Source organism: Vulpes vulpes, chromosome 16 (assembly GCF_048418805.1).
Source record: "Vulpes vulpes isolate BD-2025 chromosome 16, VulVul3, whole genome shotgun sequence".
In the NCBI taxonomy this organism is placed as follows: domain Eukaryota; kingdom Metazoa; phylum Chordata; class Mammalia; order Carnivora; family Canidae; genus Vulpes; species Vulpes vulpes.
The window spans coordinates 13026130-13051198 of NC_132795.1; the positions used below are offsets into that span (position 1 = coordinate 13026130).

General features: G+C 33.8%; 1 protein-coding gene across 11 annotated transcripts in view; it reads left to right on the forward strand.

The window, feature by feature from the left end:
- Positions 1–25069, forward strand: part of KANSL1L (KAT8 regulatory NSL complex subunit 1 like) — a 129426-nt gene that overhangs the window by 56565 nt on the left and 47792 nt on the right. For 7 of the 11 annotated variants that reach the window (XR_011998044.1, XR_011998043.1, XM_072743025.1 and 4 more), the window contains one exon: positions 14990–15194. Coding sequence is in view for 9 of the 11 variants with exons in the window: in XM_072743025.1 (XP_072599126.1) it covers positions 14990–15194 (205 nt within the window). In the remaining 2 variants the exon portion in view is untranslated. The remainder of the gene's footprint in view (positions 1–14989; positions 15195–25069) is intronic. The other 4 variants (XM_072743028.1, XM_072743026.1, XM_072743027.1 and 1 more) reach the window with 2 other exon arrangements.

The following is a 25069-nucleotide window of genomic DNA, read 5'->3' on the forward strand; positions in this document are numbered from 1 at the left end:
GGGTGCACTTTCAAGGTTGCTGACTGTAAAGGCTATAGTAGAATGGATGTATAAGATCAAGAAAGGTATTTTTTGTTTCAAGATGGAAGTAATGTAAGTATCTTTATTAAAATGAAGGGAAAGAGCTAGAGATGGTAAATGTAGAAATATATATCATAAAGTTATGGAGGGATTTTATATAAGGTAGAAATACACTTGTTCCTTGCAAGTGGTGTGGTAGAGATTAAGGGGGCTGCAGATAGCCAAGTTGTTTATTAAGTGACTATAGTTGTTTATAAAGTGACTATAGCCAAGTTAGAAGTGAGAAAAGAAGCTGTAGGAGTTAGGTAAAGGTTTGCAGATACACTGGCCAGTCAGACATTGTCTCTTCCCTGTTTAATTCCCTTCCCTACCTTCCTCCTCTTTTTGTAGCATGAGCAGCCCATCCTTGGAAAATGATGTTTTGTGATTTCTGAGTAGTTGTTGTTGTTGTCTTTTTAATGCCTTAACTATATTCCAAGAAATACTTAATTGATATTTGTAAACCTAGTTAAGAATTTAAAAGTATTCTCTAACTGAACTTCTTGTAAAATAAACAAACATGTAATAGTAAAATTCTGTTATTTAAAAGATTATTGTACTCATCACATTTGAGATTTTGAAAATTAATTGGAGACACAATTTTATATTATAGTAATAAAGAAGCTTAGGTTTAAAAGATATCTGTATTGAAGGAAGGTGAAATTTATCTATTTGCCTTTTGCTTCTGGGAGTAAAATGTCAAGTGAAGCCTAGTTTTATTTCTTATATCTTTGTGTTTTTCCAACCTTGTTATTTTTTCTTCACATGTAATTATATATGAAGAAAACATATTTAAGAATCAATGAATTTTAAGAGTAAGGGCTTAGTTAATTTAATGTTTTGCAAACTTGATAGTCAGAAAACATTTTCTTAAGACGTCCCTATTAAGCATACAAATACTGTTCATTTTATGTATTTAAGTAAATGTGAAGGTAAGAAAAGTATTCATTTGAATAAAAACTTTTAAAATCCTGATACAATGTACATAAACAGAATTTACCATTTTAACCATTTTTATGTTTAGTGCATGAAGTATGTTCACATTGTTGAGCAATAATCACTGTCATCTTCAGAACTATTTTCATCTTCCTAAACTGAAACTCCATTAAACAATAAGGACCTATTCTTCCTTTTTTTCCCATTCCTTGGCAACCACCATTCTACTATGTGTCTCTATGAATATGACCACTCTTGGTATCTCATATAAGCAAAATTATACAGTATTTGTCCTCTTATGACTAGGTTACTTCACTTAGCATAATGCCATCAAGGTTCATCCATATTATATAGCATTGTGTCAACATTCCCTTTTTAAGATTGAATAATATTGCATTCTGTGTAAAGACCACATTTTGTTTATTCATTGATCCCTGGGTGAACTTATGAATAGCCACCTTTTGGCTATTGTGAATGATGCTGCTTTAAACATGAGTGTACAGATAAACTGAATCTGCTTTTTTAAAAACATTTGAGTTCTTGCTTTTAATTTTTTAGACATACACCCAGAAGTGGAATTGCTGGGTTGAATAAGAATATTTTATTGTTTATTTTGAAAATGAGAAATTAGTGAATGTTAATGGTATTTCTAAGCCAAAAGCTAAGAAAAAGCAAGAAACCAAAAAAGTAAGCAAAGCGCAGCATCTACTTTTATCTGAGGCCAATTTCTGACAAAATTGAGTTTTGATAGCTTTGTGGGGAAAGAAAGAAAAATCAAAGCCAAATCAAAAATCAAGTGAAGTTTTAATAGCTTATGGGGTGAGAGGAAGATAAATCAAAGCTAAAACAAATCAAAGCCTTGCCTATGGCAGGGAGATGAAATGAAATCCTATTCCATGGAGTAAGTGTAAATCAGAGTAAGTGTAAATCAGAAGGAAAACTGTTTCCTTTTCCCCACGTTGTGCATCAGGGGGAAAGTTGTAGGAATACTACAAGGTAGATGGCAGAGGCAGATGTAGATTCTCTTTGGAGGAAGAGATCTGCTTTCTTAGCCTGCAGGAAACCCTCAGGAATAATTTTTCAAGGCAGTGATCAGCCCACATGTAAATACAATCAGATGTGTGAGGAGAGCGATAAGACTAAGAATAAAGAGAAAATAATAGGAAAAACAGATTGCAAAGTTTTCAGATATTAGAATTATCAAACACAATCTGATTATATTTTTAAAAAATAGTACTCATTTTGATTTGGGAAGTTAAAGATAGGCTTAAAATATCTGCAGGGAGGAAGCTATAAAAGTTACACGGTACATATGAAAAAGATCCAAATAAAACTCCTGAAAAATACCTTCATTAAAATAAAAACTAAGTATAAGAGAATTTGGCAACATTGACACAACTGAATAGAGAATATGTAATTTAGAAGATAGCGAGGAAGAAAAGTTCCAGATTATAGGAAAAGAGACAAAACTATGGAAAATAAAGAGTCATTTAAAAAACATTTAAAAATGTGAGAACATATTGAGCAGGTCTAATAGAAGACTTCATTGGAGATCTGAAGATGAACTAGAGAATGGAGCAGAAGTGGTATTTGAAGAGAGATTGGCTGAAAAATTAACCGATCTGATGAAAGACACCAAATTCAGGAAGCCAGACACAGATTCTTAAGCAGGACAAATAAAAAGAAATCCACCCCTAGAACCAGAGGAAATGGGGGAAATAAAGACAAATGAAACATCTAAAAGCAATAGCAGAGGTGGCGAAGGAGGAAGACATCACCTGTACTTAAACTCCATTGTTCACCTAACAGCTGACTTCTCAAGAGTAGTAACACAGAGCCACAGCACAGTAGAATGGTATCTTCAGTGTGTTGAGAGAAAACTGTCTGTCTAGAAATTCTATATCCAGAGAAGACATCTTTGAAGTCTGAGTGTGAAACACAAATGCCTTCAGACTAATCAGAACTAAAGAGTGGGTCACTAGTAGACTCTAATTATAATGATAACCATAAGGGTGTGCCTCAAGCAATGGAAAGTGATGATCCTAGATGAGTATTTCAAGATGTAAGAGGGAGCTAAGGACAAATGAAATAATAAATAAGTATATGGGTATATTTAACCAAACCGTAGTAAAACATGTCTAGTGGGCTAAAAACAGAAAAAAAAAAAGTCCATGGGAACAAATAGGTCAGGAGGCAGGTGAGTGGTTTTAAATTGTTCTCAAGTCCTTGAGTTATTCAGGACACTGGAAAAGTCCTGATATTGATTTACCTTTCTGTAGTTCTGTGCTAAATATGAAGAGGAGGCCCTCCCCCAAGGTTGTGGGGAGGCATCTTAGGTACTGATGATAATCCATTTCTTGGCCTGAGTGGTGGTTATGTTACAGGGGACGAGTAGGTGAAGCATTGCTTCATATTTATAAGTCAAACATTTAATGTACTTACTTGTAGATATCTTACATTTCACAATCAGAAAGTTGAGAAAAATAGGATACAAATTATATACTTCAGAAAGGGTAAATAGAGGGTGCCTGGTACCTCAGTGGTTGAACATCTGCCTTTGGTTCAGTGTGTGATCCTGGGGTCCTGGGATCAAGCCCTGCATTGGGCTCCCCCTGGGGAGCTCCCCTGCTTCTCTCTCTGCCTATGTTTCTGCCTGTCTCTCATGAATAAATAAATAAATGATCTTAAATAAAAAAAAACAAACAGAAAGGGCAAATAGAAAACAGCAGCTGCTATAGGTTTTGAAAAAAAAATGGCATTATTATCCTAAGCCTGTGAGCAAAGCTTGACTAGTTCTACATTATTTAAATTATAATCACAGAATATCAAAGTTTTAAGATAGGAGAAAGAATATAATATTTGTTGAAAAGGAAACAATTAAATCTTATTTCAACATGTTACCTTCAATTTTGGCGATAAAGAATGATCCAGTTACTGATTTTATAACCCTTGTCCTTTTCTTTATCTGTCAAAACTGTCTTAATCTAGGATGTCTGTTCTGTCTTTTTCAGTGAAAGCCTTCAAACATACTTGTGGGAAGCAAATGAAGAATGGCTAAAGGAAAGGACATATAACTATAGTTTTTTTTAATTGTCCTCTCTGATCTGAAAAGTATTCCTATATATTTGTGAATTTTGAGGTGCATACTCAGCTGAAATGTGTAAATTAATACAAATGTCAGACCTGATAATAGCAGTATAATAATAGGAAGTTACAGAATGTAGATACAGACAAAAGGAACATTTTAAAGTGATAGGAAATTTGGTAATTTACTATGATAAATAATATTTACCTTACAGTTCTTAAATGTCTTTATGGTTTCTAAGTATTTATGTTCTCTCTCCTCCAAAAATTTTATCAAGTCTTTACTAACATTTGGCAGTTATTCAGTTTCTACTCTTTTCCAACTTTTACAATCACACTATCTTAAAAAGTACATGTTAGTCTATTAGGATGCAGTATGCCACAAAACAAATCATTGACTGTTAAATATATATCTTAAAGTAAACGTAGGAGATATTGAGAGATAGTATATGATTGTATGAAGAGTAAATAAGGCAGTATATACAGAACTCTTAAAACAATGCCTGGCACATAGAAACAGCCTAATAATGTTAACCGTTGATATTTTTATGTCAGGACGTATTATGTATGTTAAAACTATGTATTTTATGTATGTATATTAAAATTGTAGGTAGTTTTATTTCTTTCATATCATGGCATTATCCTAGTCATTGATTCAGAACTATTCTTACTTAAAAAAAAAAAAAAAATGCTTCCAGTGGCCTGAGTTCCAATATGGATTTTAGGGCCTATGTAAGTCTAACTGTTACTGAAAGTCTATAGTTACTGGGAATCAGAGGTACCACCTGTTTCTCCATCATAACTCTTGGGGAGTTATAAAGTTGTCCTGCCTTTGATCTGCCTAGTTGGTTAGGGACCCTATAATAAAAACAAAGTTTTTATTCTCAAATTACATAAAACACCTCCTTCAAAGGCCATCTTGGGACATTTAATCTCTCCCTTCCCCTCCCCCCAAAAGTTGTAACTTGTATTCATTTTTAATCAATTAGAGTGTTTTTTGAAATTTAGTGGTTTCAGGTTAACTTGTGGTTATGAATATAAAGTATACATTTTTATCTATTCTTTTTGTTTTTGACATTTTATGACCTTGGGCAAGTAAGCTTAAAATCTTTACATGCTATTTCTTTATCTTTAAATTTACTGGGACACAAATATTTATAGTTTCTAGTACTAATATTCTTTAACTAAATGTTTATATTTGAGGAATTCCATTTTTTTAAACAAATGAATAATAAAAATTAAGATTTCAAAATAGCCTAAAATGTACCTTTTTGTCACATGACTTTTGTGCTTTGCTTTGGATGTAATCATTTTATGTTAGCTTAAATCAAGAGATTTAGTGAATAGAGAAAAGTTACTCAACATGTTTTAGTAACTTTAAAACATAATCTAGATATTATTATGAAAGAAGTACTTAAGACAGTAAGAGGAATGAAGATTCTACTTATATGCTAGAAACTTTCATATAAGCCAAGAATTATTAAATAAAATTTATTACATATTGCCTTTCATGGATGATAATTCAGTTTTTTGTTTTGTTTTGGTTTTTTTTTTTTTGGTAACTCAGGCTCATGACTATGGCCACATCCTCAGAGACTGTGGAGATAATAGTTGTGTACCTATAAAAGAATTTACTTAATAGTGAACAAATACCTACTGAGCAACTTTAGTGTGCCAGGCATTGGATTGGACAGAGGGGATACATGTTGAACAAAAACATATGTGGTCTCTTTACTCAAGGTATAGAGTCTGGGTGGGGAAAAAAAGAAATCAACTGAATAATCACAGAGTTAAATACATAAATTTAAACACTGATCAAGTGCTATGAGAAGACTGATTTTTAAGAATAGGGGGGCACCTGGGTGGTACAGTCAGTTAATTGTCCAACTCTTGGTTTTGGTCCAAGTTGTGATCTCCAGGTCCCAATCTCAGGGTCATAAGATCAAGCACCCCCCCTCCTGCTTCCATTGGGCTCTGCAGTTCAGTGCAGAGTTGGCTTGAGACTCTTTTCCTTCTTCATCTGCCCCTCCCTTCCCACTTTCGCTCTCTCAAATATTAAAAAAATAAAATAAAATAAGAGGGTGCCTGGGTGGCTCAATCAGTTGAACCACTGACTTTGAGTCAAGTCATGGTCTCAGGGTTGTGGAATGGAGCCCCAAGTAGGATTCCATGCTCAGCATGGAGTCTGCTTGAGATTCTTTCCCTCTGCCCCTCCCCCCATTCATGCACATGTTCTTGCATGTGCTCTCTCTCTCTCTCTCTAACTCAAATAAATAAAATAAATCTAAAAAAAAAATCCCTTTAGGGGGCGCCTGGGTGGACTCAATCTGACTCTTGATTTAAGCTCAAGTCATGATCTTCAGGGTCATGAAATCAAGCGCCATGTCAGGCTCTGCACTGGATGTGGAGCCTGCCTAAGATTCTTTATCCCTCTCCTCTTCCTACCGCAGCCCTGTGCATGGTATTCTCTTTCCCCCTAAAAAAATAAAATAAAATAAATAAAAATAAAAATATCTCTTTGGAATCAGACAAATCTGAGATCAATCCCAGCTCTGCCATTTGGTAGCATTGTATTCTTGGGCAACTTTCTAAATCACAGTTCAAATGAGAACAGTCTGCTTCCTGGATTGTTGTGAGGATCAAATGAAATAACAAGTGTGACATTTTGCTTTGTTTTTTTTTTTTTTTACTTGCTTGTTAGCTGTCTTCCTGGATGAGAATATAAGCTCCATGAAAGCAGGAACTTTTAAAGTCTGACCTATTAACTGCTCTTTTTCCTAGCGTCCTGCTCTTTTCCTAATTCCTAAGATTACTGAGAGTCACATCATGGGCATGAACACATATTTGTTGAATGAATGAAATGTCTTTTAAGATTTCTTGCAAGTAATCAGCATTCCATAAAAATATCTTTTACTCATTTGTCTTTTCTCCCCCATGGTCAGATTGATATTTAGGAATTGATTTCATGGCTATCTCAAGCAGTTCTTCTTTATCTTACCTAATTTACGGGTGACTAGAAAATCAGATAACCAAAGTGGTAGAAATATTTGTACTATAATAAGAGACATTTTCTAGTAAGAAAGAAGGCCTCTCCTAACAGTAACAGGAGTGAACTTTTGTGTATGAGTAGTGAGGTTTTTTAGTTATTTGAAAGGCTTTATGGAATTCATCCATATTGTGTGTACTTGGGGTTACCAGATAAGTAATCTCATAAGTAAAGTGTTACAGTTCTTCTAATAAAGCATACTTATTCTTGCTTTATATCACATTATATCATAATTTTAGTGTATAATTAATTTAGAAGAAATTTAAGTTTAGAATTTTTAAAGGTTGGCCACCTATTCTGTATATTTATTTTTAGTGGATCACGTAGAGCTTACTGTTTGATATAATTTTAAAAAAATATTTAAGGTTATTTTTATAATATCCTAATGAACTATTCTCTCACAATGTCTAAAGTAAATTCACCTCGTTAATTATTTTCCAGACTTCCTGTTTGCCCACTTGTTATTCATTGATTCCCAACCCCCACCTCTTATTTAATGGCAGTATCTCCCAGAAGTTAGAATTGTTTTTTTAGCTTTATTAATCTTGGCAGCAGGGTTTAAGATGAGTCACCAGGAACTGAGCAACTGAAAAGATTAGTCTTCAAACAAATGAAGCATTACATTTTATTATCCTGGAGATATTTGTTTTTAGATCTTGTACTTTAAAATGAAGATAAAATGTTGTAAATAGATCCTTGCTTACCCCATGGGGTATTATCTCTGTGAAAGTGAATTTCTATTTGAAGTAATATCTAGATTTTTATTGTTGTTGTTTCTTTTGCCTTAATGAGACCCAGAACATGATATGAAATTAAATTCCAATGAATCATTGCCATGCTATTTATTTCCACTAATGGTAATTATCTCTTGAAATGCAACCATTCTTTCTAATTGGGTATCATAATTGAAAAACTGCACTTAAACTGGCAAACTAATTACATAGAAAGTAATTCTTTCTTCCTTGTAATATCTTTAATAGTCACTTCTCAGAAGTTAGCTGGGTATTCTAGGCTGAAATTTTCAACATAATTTTGGGTTCATTTGAATGACATTAATTATTTGAATGACATTTGAATGATATTAATTATTATATTAGCTAGATGTGTGACATCAATAAGGAAATAAAGTTTCCCAGCTATGTTTTGAAAGTAATGTCAGTAGGAATTATTTTCTTTTGTAAAAACTTTTTTTCCCGCCTTTTTACCTATAAGTCCAAAACCTAATGTTAGAGGGAATGTTTAAATAAATTTTGATACAACCACTGAATGGAATATTCTATAAGTATTAAAAAATAATATGGTGACATGCTTATTTTGGAATGTTAAGTGGAAAAATTAGGATACCAAAATCATTGTATAGTATCATTTCATAGAAAAAAGACTTGAAGGATATAAATCAAAATTTTAATGAAAGCTATGTTTGTGATTAGATGATGGGATTTTGAAAAATAATTTTCATTTTTTTCTATTTCCAAATTTTCTTTTAAAATGAAAAATAGCAAAATAAAATACAATGAAAAATAATAATTAGTAAAATAAAAAGTCTTCATTTCAAACAAATTACACGTGGGAAGAATAGCTTAGAGATCATGTTGAAGAATCTGAACTATATCTCTCAAACTACAGGTAGCTAGAAACGTTTGACAGATTTTATGTCTCAATTCTCAGAAAAATATAACTCCCATTAATTGGCTTCCTAGTCTCTTTGCCTTAGTGCTTTAAAAAGTACCACCTGAAGAGCACCTGGTTGGCTCAGTCGGTAGGGCATGCAACTCTTGATCTCAGGGCCGTGAGTTTGAGCCCCATGTTGGGTGTAGAGATTATGTTAAAAAAAAAAAAAAAAAAGTACCACATGAAGTTAAGAGCCAGAGGAAAAAATAACAGCACTCACTACAATAATAGTCTGTCTCTTTTTCTCTCTACCTTTTATTATAGAAAACTTTGACATATAGAAAGGATAGTAAAGTGAATTCACATATTCCCAAGATTTTGGGGGGATCTGGCAGGTTCAGTCAGTAGAGTAACTGACTCTTGATCTTGGGGATATGAGGTCCAGCCCCACACTGGGGTAGAGTTTACTTAAAAAAAAATTAAAAAGAAGAAAGCTAGATGAGCATGTGATGCATTCATTTCTCCAAACACTATCAAGGGAAAACAAGATAGTAAATTCAACTATCAGCAGGATGCTTGACATCAGGGAAAGTTTGGAGAAGGTTGAATTCATCAAAAAATTCCAACTGATAAAAAGCAGAGACTTGAAATAGAGATTACCAATCATGCAAAAACAGTGATTTTTAGGTGTGCAGTTTTATGGATATATTAGTTTCCTAGGTTTGTTGTAACAAATCACTACTGTGTGGCTTATGATAACAGATATTTACTCTTTGACAGTTATATAGGCTAGACTTTAAAAATCAATGTGTTAGGGCCCTGCTCTCTGTGAAGGTTCTAGGGAAAAATCCTTTCTTGCCTTAGCTTCTAGTGTTTGCTGGCAGTCCTTGGCATTCTTTGGCTTGTAGCCCAGCTCTCTAATCTCTACCTCTTTATCCACATGGCATTATTCCCTGGGTGGGTCTCCTCTTTGTCTCTTTGTCTCTTTTTATGAGAACATCAGTGATTGGATTTAGAATCCATTTTAATCCTGAATGACCTCATTTTACCTAATTACATCTGCAGACTGTATTTCCAAATAAGGTCACATTGTGAGGTTCTTGGTGGATGAAAATTTTATGAGGACACTATTGAACTCAGGACAGTGGGTGTGGGTATTTTGTACTTGAGTGTATGGGGAACTGGGGGCCGGGAGGTGGGGCTATAATAATCTTTTTGAGAATGCACATTCTAATTCTCTTCATTATTGATTTGTACTTTTTGTACCTTTTATTTTATTTATTTTTTAAAGTAGGCTCTATGCCCAGCGTGGATCCCAACATGGGGCTTGAACTCTTGAGCTGATATCAAGTCTGACGCTTAACCAACTGAGTGACCAGGCACCCCTCTACTTTTTAAAAAGTGTATTCAATATGAGAATGGGTGAATATGGGAAGAATACTGACAACTACTGTCCTTAAACAGTATTTTAAAATCCTCTGTTAAATATTCTCTGCTCTTTCTTGAGAATAAAAGATAAAAGTCACCCCATGAAGTCTTTTCTATGCTTTTATGGTTCTGGCATTCTGAATTTATAACCAGGCTCAGAAGTTTCTTATTTACTAAAAATATTTGAGTAGAGCATTATGAGTTTATTATAATATTCCAATTATTCCAGCCCTTCTACGAACATAATTTGGCTTAGGCAAAAGGTTATTAAATACTTGAGAAATTTACTATGAAAATTTTAGAGTGTCTTTCAGTGGGTTTGTAGGGAAAAAAAATGAAAAGAAAGATAAAAATTAGACTGTTACTCTACATCCTCTGTCATCAATACTGCCACCAAGATAACATCAGAAAGCTAGCTAATCAATGCCCTCATATGCCCATATTTTTAAATTGTTTTATTTATTGTAAGTACATAATGTTTGCAGGAATGGATTTTGGTAGCGATTTACATTAGAATATCTGGTAAAAAATGATTGACTCACTTTTGGGCTTTTGGTTCCTATAGTAATCAAAGTATAGGCATATACTGTAAAAAAAATTCACTTGAAGTTTTCCACTCATACTCTGTACAAGGAAAATGAATGGTTCCTGCTATCTATAAATAATCTTAACTGCCAGAATTTTCTAGGATTGTAATAGAAAACCAGTGATTTCAGAAAGTCATTAAATAACTATTAGAGAAAGTAAATAATGTTAACAAAATGTAAGCTCAGAACTTTGATTATTAGATAAAGCTCTCAGTTGTTTTGCACTTTGCACATTAGAAGTGTTTAGACTTGATTGATACCCTTTTTACAAATCAGAACATCTTATAGTTCTTACCTGCTTATGCTTCTAAATTTATGATGGGCATACTTGACTATACAATAAAATAAAATATATCATATCTTACTACCAAAAACTACCTTTTGTAAATCAGTTAGAGATTCAGAATGAAATGCAAGGCCATGTCAGTATATATCTTATCTTTCTTAGCCTATATCTTTTATAGCCTTCTGTTTAGATCCTCTTTTGGCTCATAGGTTAAACCGTTCAATGTTTACTCATTCACTAAATTAATTATGTAGGGGTAGTGTGTATTATACAAGCATTATACAAAGCACAGCGGTGGAATGATAAACCTGACAATGTATACGTATATATTCCTCTATTCAACAAATATTTATTGAATATCTTCTGTATGCAAGGTACAATATCAGGAACTTCTTGATACAGGGTTAAACAAAACAGTCACAGTCCCTGCACTACTTCCAGTCTAGAAAGTAAGACATCAGTTAATCAGATAATCATTCAAATGTAAAATTATCACTATGAAAAATGCTACAAAGGACACATGAACAGTGCTTATCAAAGCTCAAAAGGGGATGTGACCGAGTCATTGGAGAGATATACCAAGGACTGAAAGACTTCCCTGAGAAGCTGACTTTTGAACTGAGAGCCAAATGATTATTAGAGATTATGTAGTTGAAGGAGAATGTGAGAAAGTTCTGTAAAGCAGAGATAACATATGATAGGTCTTATACAGTAGAGAGTATGATTTATTTGAAATGAAAGGAGGTGGTGTGGCTAGAATTCAAGTAACAGGGAGGAGTGCAATGGCAGGTGCCAGGCTATTCCATGCCTTTTAAACTTGAAGTCTTTTTCTGCAGAGCAATGGGAAGACTTTGAGAGATGTTAAGCAGTGTAGAAATGGGAGGAAGGGGCATGAAAGGATAAGATTTGTTTACCCAAAAGACTGGTATAGAAGGGACTGAAAGCGCCACCCAGGGATCCCTGAAAGGGGGAAAAGTTTAGATGAAGAAGACTAGTTAGAGGCTATTGGAGTATTTATTCCTGGATAAAAAAAAGCTTGGATTAGGGCAGTGACAGTGGAAATGGAGAAAGATGTAAATCCACCCTCACTTTCCCCCTTCTCTTCAATTATTTAATTCATTTTAAAGCCAAATTATGCTTTGTGCCTATACCTCACAAAAGATGTATCCTTTCAGGTTTTTTTTTTTTTTTTTTTTTTTTTTTTTATTCTTTGAGCAAAAGTTTCCAATTGGAAATGTGCAAAAGTATAATTCATCGCCTCTTCTGGTACTATCCCACTTGTAAGGTTGCAATTTCAAAAGTTCAGTGATAATTATATATTGGTACTTACTGATTGTTGCCTTTATAACAGGACAGTACTTGGTAGTGATCTATTGCATCCTCAGTTTCTGAGATTGCCAGGGTGTACCTACAAATTGATGTGAACACTAAATCTTCTCTTATTGAAATAATATTTTCCCTCTTGGGTTTTCTCCTCCTCTTCCTATTATTATAGCTTTTTTTTTTTTTTTTTTTTTTAAGAATATCATGTGCTGATGGTGTTTGATTTAAGTTCTTGTTTTCCTTAATGCTTAATTACTAGATTGTATCATATCTCCTGAGGAAAAGGCTGTAAGTTATAGTTACATGAACAGAGTTGTTGTCTTCCGAGTTCCCTCATTTTTCTCTTTTTCTGCTTTTCATTGAAGTTGATTGATTTATTGTCTCTTTAGTGTAAAACACTGGGGAAAATAAGTGAATTTGTCAGTGATTTGTAATAATTCTTTATAATAACCTCATCAGTTATTTTTAAAAGTGGTTTATCTACCAAATGAGCTTTGGTGAGAATAATGTGCTTTATACATTGATTAGTTATGAAATAAACAGATTTCACATCTTTGAATTTCAGTACATTTCCCCATTTATTCGAGAATGATAAATTTTGATAACACTTTGCAAGGATCCTTAAGAGCTAGAGTGCGTCTGTCAGAAGTCATTAAAGAAGAATTGTCTGCAGCTGCGAACATATTCAAATTAAAAAAATTTTTTTTTTCTCAATGATAATGCGTCCATCACCTTAGAAACTTGAAAATATAGTGTTCCATGAACAAAGTGACATGTTTTCTACTTACCTTTAACCCAACCTGTAAACCTCTAGCCAGTGTAAAAGCTGTATGCTGTCCATCAGTAGAGATGGTGGCTTGCCTTTAGGGCTAACTCTCCTGTGGGGAGGGGGATAAGGGCTCATTAACAACTAAAGAATTGTAGATAGAGGGCTGAGTTAACTGTGCTTCAGGCTCCTGGAATTAAAAAAAAAAAAAAAAAAAAAAAAAAGCTTTTCATTTTCTCTAGACACTATGGAAGCAATGTACCTTTTAAGGAACCAATATATCTGCCTAAAGGTATTTCTGACTTGCCAGAAGAACCTCTTTTTGTACTGGATCTACTCTTACCTTCCTGAATCCTAGCATCCTGACTTAATTTTTTATATCAACCACCTGGCTTACTTCTCTGCCAGTCACCTGCCCTACCCAGTGCCTAATTTGTTGTCTATCACCTGTGCCTTCTGCTCGCCCTTGACATGATAGCCCAACTCCATGGCTGTTTCTCAAGAGCAGAATGTTACTTACCGCTGATATACTTGTTACGGAAAATAACATCAGGATATGAGATTGGTCCTGTTAATTTGGGAGTAGTGTTATCTCTTAAACCTTTCTCAGATCTTTAGAATGCTTACTAACTGGTACTTAGGATGTTGTTGACTAGGGCTCTCTGAAGACTAAAGTGAAATTTAATTTGGGAGTAGTGTTATCTCTTAAACCTTTCTCAGATCTTTAGAATGCTTACTAACTGGTACTTAGGATGTTGTTGACTAGGGCTCTCTGAAGACTAAAGTGAAATAATTATCATCACCTCATTTTCCCTGTACTGGTCTAGCCAGTCATACTCAAGTATATGTTGAATGTATGATAGTCACCAAATTCCATATTTATTCTCTTAAATTATTTGTTTTCTCTACAAGCTAGCAGAATATTTTATAGCTGCCATAAATATGATTCAAAACTAAAGATACTGCTATAGAAAACGATGTCTTATAATTACTGTTAAACACCAATTCTACTTAAGCCAAATAACATATTTAGAACTTCCTTGTTGATTAGCAGTACAAAGTATGGCAGATTCACATATTGATATTAGAATACTAAATTGACTAGCTTTTGTTTATATAAGTAAGGTTGAAATCGATACAGTGTAGTACCTGAAAAACTTAATTATTTTACGTATAATATACTGGTATAAATGAAAATTATGTGGCACTGGGCATTAACTTTCTCCTGATATTATGATTTTTTAAAAATATTTAAAAATAATGTTTAAAAATTAATATAATGTTGATGACATTAATGTACTTATTTTTATGTCTACTTTGTGTGGTCTATTTCATTATTTTATAGTTGTGGCTTCTATATCATCAGAAGGTTAAAAATATTCCTAAAACATAGTAGGATTATGTCTTTGTTTCAGAATTCACTGAGATGGTATGTCATGTTTATTTCAGAGCAGCTAATGATATAGTATGGGATTTTAGCCTTTTGTAAACCTATAATTTTATATAATCTCACCCATATGCAAAAAAATATAAATAGTTATAACACTATACAACATGCATGAATTATTGATATACAATGAACATGTACATTGTACCACTGAACTCATGTGAGCATTTATAACCTATGGGATATTTGTTTTACAGGAGAAAATAGAAGTAGAAATTATTTTTACAATTTGAATATCTAATTCCCTGTTAATACCAATTCTTTTGCCAATTGTTACCACAAAATTGGCTAAAATTATTACTCTTCTGTCATAGTAGATCAAGACAATTTACATTTAGTTTTCTTTGTCTTTTTTTGTTTGTTTGTTTGTTTTGTTTTATTCCCTCCACTCCCCAATTATTTCATGGCATTTCAGTGCTTCAGAGAATTTAGATGAGCTCTCTTCCTCCAGTAGCTGGTTACTTAACCAGAAGCACAATAAGAAAAGGAGAAAAGACAGGACAAGATTGAAATCTCCATCCTTGACTATCATGAGTACAGCAGCTCGAACAAGGCCACTTCAGAGTTTCCACAAACGAAAACTCTACCGATTGAGCCCTACTTTTTATTGGACTCCACAGGTAAGGCTGCCTATGGGAAAACATGAACAAAGATTTTGTCATCAATGTATTTCACATACAAGAGGATATGGATTGTACGTGATTATTTAGAGTAATTACATCTAGAAAGCTTAAATATACAGTTTATACATGATATAGATATTGATAATATATAAATGGAATTTAATAATTTTGTTAACATTGCAGTGTATTAAACTTCTCACATCTCTATTTTTTAAAATGCATTGTTAAGCTTAAACTAACTTAAAGGAAAATTACATATGGTGATTTTAAGATTTTACTGGTAGGGATAATAAGGGGAAAAAGTGTACTACATATTTGTCTTTTGGTTAGTAAAGAAAAAAGTAAAGATAATCTGCAGAGCTGCCACTTATTTTGTAGGAAATAGCATTGCTGTCTTTTTTAGGTTTGGTATTATTCCTGGTGAGCAGCCTGACTTTTCCTTTTCCCTTTTCTGTAATATAAACAATGTAATTTTATATATCCATGCTTACACTTTTTACAGTTAAAATGTACTTCATTAAAACCATGCATTTTGAAAAGTGTATTTTTCATTCTGTTAGCAGAATGTTAAATGTACATCTTTCAATGAATATCTCAACAAACTATGATAAAGGGCAAGATAAGTTACCTCCAGTTTTTGTTATATGACATGCTTTTTTCCTATTATATTTTTAAATAAAATGGTGAAGGAAAGAAATTCTTCTTTATGCTACCATTTAATATTGTTTCTGATTATTACTATATAAACTACTTAAAATAATTTAGTATAAAAGTCAGGGTGCTTTGTTCCATTAGAAATCAATTTTAAATTTGATTTTATTGGCTTCAATTTTAAATAGAAATGTGGATTCTGACAAATTAGTTTTCATTAATAGGTTGATTTTTACCACTTAGCAGTTCAGATTATTACTATGTTTTCCAAGTTGAAAACATTTTTTTAAAATTTAAGTTTGTTTCAGAATCTTAAGAAATTTTACATAACCAACCTAGTAGGAAAATATTTTTATTTAGTTTTTATATGCAGAATCATATTTTGTTTAATGATTTTTATTTAAAGATACTACAAGCAATAGGTTAATATTTTTGAAATTAATTTTGTAATTTCATAATTATATATAGAACTGTTTATCTAAAATATTGGAACATGATAATATTCTGACTGGAAGGAATTTGCTTCAGTAATTTAGGGGATTTGTTAGGTGTTGCTAGAATACTTTACACATCCTGAGATTGTAAAGATCAGCCTTTGTTCAACAAACAAAGGAAGAAACAAATGTGAGATTATTGTTAGTAGTAGACCATATAGTTTATCATATTCCAGTCATTATGCTAAGCATTTTCAATACATTATTTTATTATTTATTATTATTTTAAAATATGACTGTGAGATGTTATTAATCTCCCCTTTAGATGCAGAAATTGAGGTGCAGAGAGATTAAGTAACTTGCCCAAGGTCACACAGCTAGTAAGCAATAAGTCTGATTCCAAACCCCATGTTTTTACCCATTGCATTGATAATGACAAAAATAAACCAAATCTTTTTTGTTTTTGAATTCAATTAAGACAGTATATTTGGGGATTGGGGAGGGCTTATCTGGTTAGAGGTATGAAGAAATACATCATAAAATAAGGGCTTTGAGGGAATGAACAGAATTTTGAAAGGTTATGGGAGAGTTAGAGAAAGAATTTTAGGTAAATAGGAATAGAGATGGAAAGAAATGATGGAAAATAACAGATGCACCTACCCCCCAACTTATCCCCCAGATTGCCAGGATATTTAGTACCCAGTTACCTTTCTAAACCTAAATATCCTTTCTTTCAGGAAGCCTTCCTTAACATCTCCACTATGGGATATTAATATAAACCTTATTATAAAAATAACCCATTACTCTGTCATAAGCATTTATTTTTCTGTCTTCTGTCAACTTACATTGTAAGTTTTTAGGAACAGGGACTGTTTATATTTGAACATACAGAGCTTTGAACAGTAACTGTGTCCTAATAGTATATGCTTAATAAGTAATTGTTTAATGTATGAAAGAATTAATGTAGTAAATATGGGAAGATATTTAAAAGGTAATAGAGAATAAGAACTTACAAGCATGTGTGTGTCCTCAATTTGCTTTGTGAAAGGGTCTATAACACTAAGTAATGCCTAATAGAATTTTCTTGTAATGATGGAAATGTTCCATAAATACCTGTGCTATCCAATATGATAGTAACAAAATACATGTAGCTATTCAGCACATGACATGTGGCTAATGCAACTAGAGGACTGAACTTTCTATTTTGTTAATTTTGATTTAAATAGCCACATATGGATAATAGTTACAAACTGGATATGACTCGTACTTACCCTGACAGCAGTGATTACATATGGCACTCATTCTTGTTTTCTAATACCATTCTCTGCTGAAAGGAAATAGAGATCTTTGGAGAAATGGCTGATCTCCAGATGTGGAGAAGAGAGAGTGTAAGATGAGCTTGGAACATCTCATGTTACCAGAAAGCAAGGAAGTGTTACAAAAAATACAAAAAAAAAAAAAAAAAAAGAGAGAGAGAGAGAGAGAGAGAGATGGGGCAGGGGCATGTCAAAAGCACCTAGAAGTTTGAGAAACAAATAACTAAGGACAGTAATGAACCATTGGAAAAAATAGGAAACTATGAGTTCATGCTGCTAATAGTTAAATTGATTGATAGATAAGGAGAAAGGGAGAACTTTTCCATATAGTAGAATGCTGATTCATAAATATGGAGTGAGCACTATAGAATTACTGCAGTGATTCATGGTAAAGACTGAGAAAGAATCATCAATGGGTGATCAAAACTAACATGGCCTATGAGAAAGGTACAGTTTCACTGTGCAGTATTTTGGCCAGGGATGCATGGCCTGAATTTAATTGTAAGGAAATAGCAGACATAGCCAAAATCAGCAACACATTATTAAGAAACAGTGGCCTATAATCTTTTAAAAAAAAAGTCAGTGTCATGAAGATCAAAAAAGACTGAAGAAGATTGAAAGAGGCTTTAAAAAGATACATGACAATTAAATGAATATTTGAACCAGACCAGAATTCTTTTAGGGGAGAGGGGAAATACTTAGGACAATTGAGAAAACTGTACTATTGGTGGTAGATTATATAAAAGTATTGTATCAATATTAAATCCTAAATGTGATAACTGTATTGCCATTATGTAAGAAAATATCCTTATTTTAGGAAGTACACATTGAAACATTAAGAGTAAAGTGGCTAAGGCATCATTTTATTTACTTATTTCTTTTTAAAGATTTATTATCTTAGACATAGAGGGAGAGTGCAGGGGTAGGGAGGGGCAGAGTAGGGGGAAGGAGAAAGTTTTAAGCAGACTCTGGACTGACTGCAGAGCCTAACACAGGGCTTGATCTCACAACCTTGAGATCACACCTGAGCTGAAACCAAGAGTCAGATACTTAACCTACTGTGCCACCCAGGTGCTCCTAACACATCCATTTTATGTAATAAATTAACTCCTATGCATGTAGAATGGTACTAGTTAAGTAGCATCCTTGGTAGAATTGAGAAAATAATGATTTAAATTATTTTCTATAACTTAACTCTCTAGCAGAGTACTGGCTGAGAAAAGCTTATATATATAAAGGGAATGGAGAGATGGAAGTTCTTGCTACAATGTAGCATATAGTAAATAGTTGATCATCCTACTCATTGCAACAAGTACATGTATAAATTGCCAGGAAAAAAAAATCATCATACAAGTAAAGACATTAGCAAGACTTCTGGTTTCAGTTCCAACACATAAAGAAACTCGAAGTCATTCCTTCTACTCTTACAATAAGAAAAAGGTGAACAAACTGAAAATCAGTGTGTTTTCATGGACCCTTCAAAGAGTTGAGGTTACAGGACAAACTGCCACCCTGAAATATGGAGAATAAAGCAATTTCCAAGAGCCACAGCCAAGATATGCTTGCCTGGAGCAGAAGCCACAGCCACCATAAACTAATTGTTAGAAACAGTTAACTGGTTATTTTAATGAATTACTTGAGACTAAGCATGGACTAGCTTGAGAGTGAAAAATTCCTGGGGACCATAGTCCTAAAAGTCCTTCCACACTTTCATGGACTTTATTTCTACCCCCACTTCTAGGTTCTTACAGTGAAGATCCTCAGTGCCTGTGGCATGGAAGGGGAGGGGAGAGCTTTTATGAGATGAGCCAAGAAATTGTCTGTAACACAACTTTTTCTTTCAGGAAAAATAATTTAGTAAAGTCTTAGTTTACCTGGGAGAAAAGCATTTTTCTCACTGCCACCTCCTATAGCCTTTCTGTCTCATCTAATGGGCAATGAGGGTGGAAAATAAGAAACATTTGTTCAAGTCTATGACTAAGATTTAGTCCTAAGATTATAGTAGATTATGCTACTGTAGTAAGTATGCTTCCTTTCATTTCATTACATTTCATTTCATTTCATTTTTCTTTTCTTTTTTTTTTTTTTAAAGATTTTATTTATTTATTCATGATAGTCACACAGAGAGAGGGAGGCAGAGACACAGGCAGAGGGAGAAGCAGGCTCCATGCAGGGAGCCCGACGTGGGATTTGATCCAGGGTCTCCAGGATCATGCCCTGGGCCAAAGGCAGGCGCTAAACTGCTGTGCCACCCAGGGATCCCCATTTTTCTTTTCTTAAGTAGGCTCCGTGCCCACTGTGGGGCATGAACTCATGATCCTGAGATCAAAAGAGTTGCAGTCTCTACTGACTGAACCAACCAGGTGCCTCCTTTCCCCCTGCTTTACCACCACACCAAAATTCTGGTACTATGACAGGTTGCAGCTGCACAGCATAGGCTGTCCCTGAGGAATAGTGCTTAAAGAAATTAAAAGTCAACAGGGGAGCTGAAAACAAAGGCACTAGAGGAATTTTGAGGCCTCTGGCACCTACAATTATAGCAGACATACACAGCCCACTCTTAGCCAGATTACCTAATACCTCACAATAAAATTCTCTTTACCTCAGGATGCCTGTCTAGCTCAGTCAGAGGAGCATGTGACTCTTGATCTCTGGTTGGGTGTAAAGATTACTTAAAAAAAAAAAAAGTTTACCTCAGATCCTGTTACCTGATACATCATATATAGCTTTTAACAAAGGATTACAAGTTTATGTCAGAAACTCTGAAGAGACCAGGAAACCATCAAAACCAGGTTCAAATATGACAAAAATGTTGAAATTCTCTTAAATAACTATCCTTAATATGTTAAAAAGTCTTTAATAGATTAAATAGAAAACATGAAGAATAAATGGGTAATGTAAGCAAAGAGATGTAAACTTTTAAGAATCTAAAGTAGATGCTGAAATCAGAAACACCGTATCCTAAATGAAGCATGCCTTTCATAGCTTCATCGGTAGACTAGACATGGCTGAGGAAATATTCAGCAAACTTGGGTGAGTCAAATCAAAACTTCACAAACTGAAATGCAAAGAGAAAAATGAATAAAAAAACAGAGTAATACATCCAAGAATTTTAGAGTAATTTCAGAAGGTCTATCAAATGTATAACTAGAATACCAGGAAGAAGAAGAACAGAGCAGAAAGAATATTTGAAGTAATAATACATGAGAATTTTCTAAAGTTTTAATAACAAGCACTAAACCACGTATCTAGAAAACTTAAGCAGTAAGAATTCCCCACCGCAAAACAAACAAAAAAGTGACATGCCTGGGCATAATGTATTCAAACTGCAAAAAACCAAGGACAGAAAATTTTAAAGAAAGGCAGAAAAAAAAAATCTGGCCTATCAAAGAACAAGCGTAGGAATCACAGCTGACTTCTCATGAGAAACCATGTAAGCACAAAGAGAATAGAATGAAATATTCAAAGTGTTGGAAGAAGAAAACTGTAGTGGGCATAATCATGTACCTCCCACAAAAGATATGTTCATGCCCTAACTCCTGGTACCTATGAATGTGACTGTTCTGGATTGAATCGTGTCCATCTGAATTCATATATTCAAGTGCTAACTCCTAGAATTTCAGAATGTGAGCTTATTTGGAAATAGGATGTTGCAGATGTAATTAGTTAAGATGAGGTAATTAGAATGAGCCCTAATGCAATGTGACTGATGTCCTTATAAAAAGGAAAATTCAGAAATAGATGCATTCTACACAGGGTGAGCATCATGGAAAGGTGAAGACTGGGATCAGAGTTCTTTTTGAATTAACCAGGGAATGCCAAAGATTGGCAGAAAAAAAAAAAAAAACAGCTAGGGTAGGGGGCATGGAACAGATTATTCCTTTAGTCCCCAAAAGAAACCAATTTTACTGACACCTTGATCTGACTTCTGGTCTCCAGGAATATGAAACAGTAAGTCTGTTGTTTAAACCACTTGGTTGTGGCACTTGCTACGGCAGACCCAGCAAACTAATATGGTGGCATTTATTTGGTAGATGTAATTAAGTTAAAGATCTTGAGATAAGATGATTTTGGATCTAGGATAGGCCTGTGACTGGTATTTTCATAAAAGAAAGAGAGCTCGGAGCCTGATGCAGGATGCAGGGCTCAATGCCATGACTTTGAGATCATAACCGAAGCCAAAATCAAGAGCTGGTTACTTAACCGACTGAGCCGCCCATGTGTCCTGGTATAGTCATTCTTAAACAGGGCACAAACATCGCTTTTTGCTCTCTGAAGTGGCCAAAAATGGGAAACAATCTTATTTTTTAAGCCAGCAAGTCTTGGCTCTGTATTTCTTCTAAATTCTGTCTGAAAAACCTAACAGCTCCATTTTGAGCTCATCCTATTCCATCCATAATTTATCATAAGCAATTAAATGAAACCAGTTGGTACTTTAAGAATGCTCTGCCTAAGAACTTCCTTAGCCAGTTCTGTGAGTTCATTATGTACCCCTTTTATCCTCCACATTTCTGCAGGCAACTGTTACACTACTTGTTCTACCAAAGCAATAAGCGTGAAAGAAATAAAGGTGTAAGTATTGCAATGGTTATTTAGAATTCTTGTTTGCAGAGGTTATGATCCCTTTGCTGGACAAAATTAATAAGCATAAATTAGTTTGCATTTTTCTTTATTTTGCCCTTTTCACAATACCTGTCTCTAATAAGAATGTCAAATAATTACAGCTAATATTCATTAAGTGATTATCATGTGCAAGGCATTGTTTTAACTTATAAATGCTTTATATTTATTTCTTATTTAATATATCCCATCTTATATGGGGAAACTGAAGTGCCACATGGAATGAAAAGATACAAATATTTAGCATTATTTAAATAAATGGAAGTATAACTTTGTAATCTTATTTTAAATGTTCATGCTGAGTCTTAACACTGCTTCTTCCGTGACCTTCAGCAAAGTTCCTCCTTCCTGTGAAATCTCAGCCCATAGCAACAATTGTTAAAATCCATGTAGTTTCTAAAGCTTTTTAAATTTTTTTGGTTTTCTTTCTCTTCTAGCTGAATCACATATTTTCCTGTCTAATCTTACTCCTTACTACAAGACTCTAGTTTATCCTTGGAGAATCTGCTCCTTTTCATGCTTGATATAAGTTGCTTGATCTACCCAAAGTATAGAAATATCTTCAGATTCAGGAAAATGCATTGACAGGCATCGATAATATATAAATGTTTCCTAGAATAATATTCTAATATAAGTCTTAAAATGTAAATGTGGCCACAAGCTTTAAGTTATTTCTTGATAAGAGTATCAATCACCCTGCAACCTCAGCCCTACCCTATTAGTGTCTATCCTTAGGTGAACAGGAGAAGCTGATAAACTCCCAGCAGGGGAGTTCTTTATCTCACTGGGACAAAAGGACAGGGGCTCTGGCATCCAAGGTTAGATTTCTGGATACAGTTTTTTATAGAAACAGGTTGTAGGAAATTGGGCACAGACAGTTATAGAAAGCTAATAACAATAATTCTGTTTTATTTATTTTTTTTAAAGATTTCTTTATTTGAAAAAGAGAGAGAGGCTGCGAGTAGGGGAGGCGCTGAGAGAGAGAATCTCAAGCAGACTCCCCACTGAGTACAGAGGCTTGATCTCATGACTATGTGATCATGACCTGGGCCGGAATCAAGAGTCAGATGCTTAACCAACTGAACCACCCAGGCGTCCCAATAATTCTAAGTTAATGTAGTGATTTTTTTATATTGTTAGATTTTAGTTAATAAAAATAAGTGAATAAGAATATACTGAGAAATTTATTCAGTTGGTTAGATTAAAGGTTGCTTTATATGAAACTGATAAAAGTGGAGATGGTTTACCTGGGAATAGGGAAAGGAGGTGGTTGAAAAGCCAAAGTTTTATTTGGTTAAGCTCCCAACCACCCTTCTCCATATTGGAGGCTGGTAGTGGTGGTGATTATTTCTTCCCCATTAACACTTGTAGTTCCTGGGTACAAATTATAAATCACTGTACTATTAATACCAATATATTATATGGACAAAATTTTCAAATACAAGAAATTTTATTTTAGGGCCCCTACTTGTCTTTTATCATCCTTCTTCCCCTGTGCATAGTGTCTCCCATTCCCTTGATGTTTAGTGCTTACCCATAGTGTTCTTTAGGATTTCCTAACTTTTTTTTTCCCTCTCCCTTTTTGCAAATATAACTAACCTGTGTTGTCTCTAGGTGACCCTGATAATCTCTGGTAAACTATTTATCAATGATACTGTCACTCTAAAGAATGCTATTTGCATTTTGAGAAGTCCTACAGAAGTAGTGAATTGAATATAAAATAGTCACATTTGGACTATGATATGCTGGGTGGGAAATTATGAGCAGGAGAATTTTTTCATTTTTTCATAAATTTTAGCATGTAAAACAAGAGCCATTTCATATATAATTATAATAGCTGTATTAGGCCTAACATGTTTACAAATTGAGGTAGGATTTATAATTAAGAATAAATATTATAACCCTTATGAATAAGGAAGAACTATTCCTATATTTTGTCTATGTATCTATCTCTATCCCTTAACATATTTTGCTCATTCTCCCCACTCCCATCCACTCCCATCCACTCCCATCATCAGTTTATGAGTCATTTTTGTTTTTTGCTTTTCATTTGTTTTTTAAATTCTCCATACAAGTGAAATCATATGGTATGTGTCTCTCACTGACTTATGTCACTTAGCATGATACCCTCTACGTCCATCCATGTTGTTGCAGACGGCAAGATTTCATTATACTTTTCTGACTGAGTGATGTTCCATATACATATGCATACCTTTATCTTTATCCATTCACCCTATCAATAGACACTTAGGTAGTTTCCACATTTTGGGTATTATAAATAATGCTGCAATAAATATAGGGGTGCATATATATTTTTGAGTTAGTATTTTTGTTTTCTTCAGGTAAATACTAGGAAAGTAGAATTACTGGGTTGTATTGTATTTCTATTTTTAATTTTTTTGAGAAACCTCCATACTGTTTTTCATAGTAGCTGCAGCAATTTACATTCCCGCCAACAGTGCATAAGGGTTCCCTTTTCTCCACATCCTGTAACACTTGTTACATATTATCTTTTTATACTAGCCATTCTAATTGATACGAGGTAATAACTCATTTGGGTTTTGATTTGCATTTCCCTAATGATTATTGATGGTGAATATCTTTTCATGTGTCTGTTGGCCATCTGAGTGTCTTCTTTGGAAAAATGCCTATTCAGGTCCCTATATTCATTTTTAAAAAATTTTTAATTTCAGTGTAGTAAACATACAGTGTTCTATTAGTTTCAGGTGTACCATACAGTGATTCAGCAGCCCCATATATTACTCAGTGCTCATCGTTAAGTGTATTCTTAACCCCTTTACCTATTTCACCCACCCCCCACCCACCTCGCCTCTGGTAACCATCTGTTTGT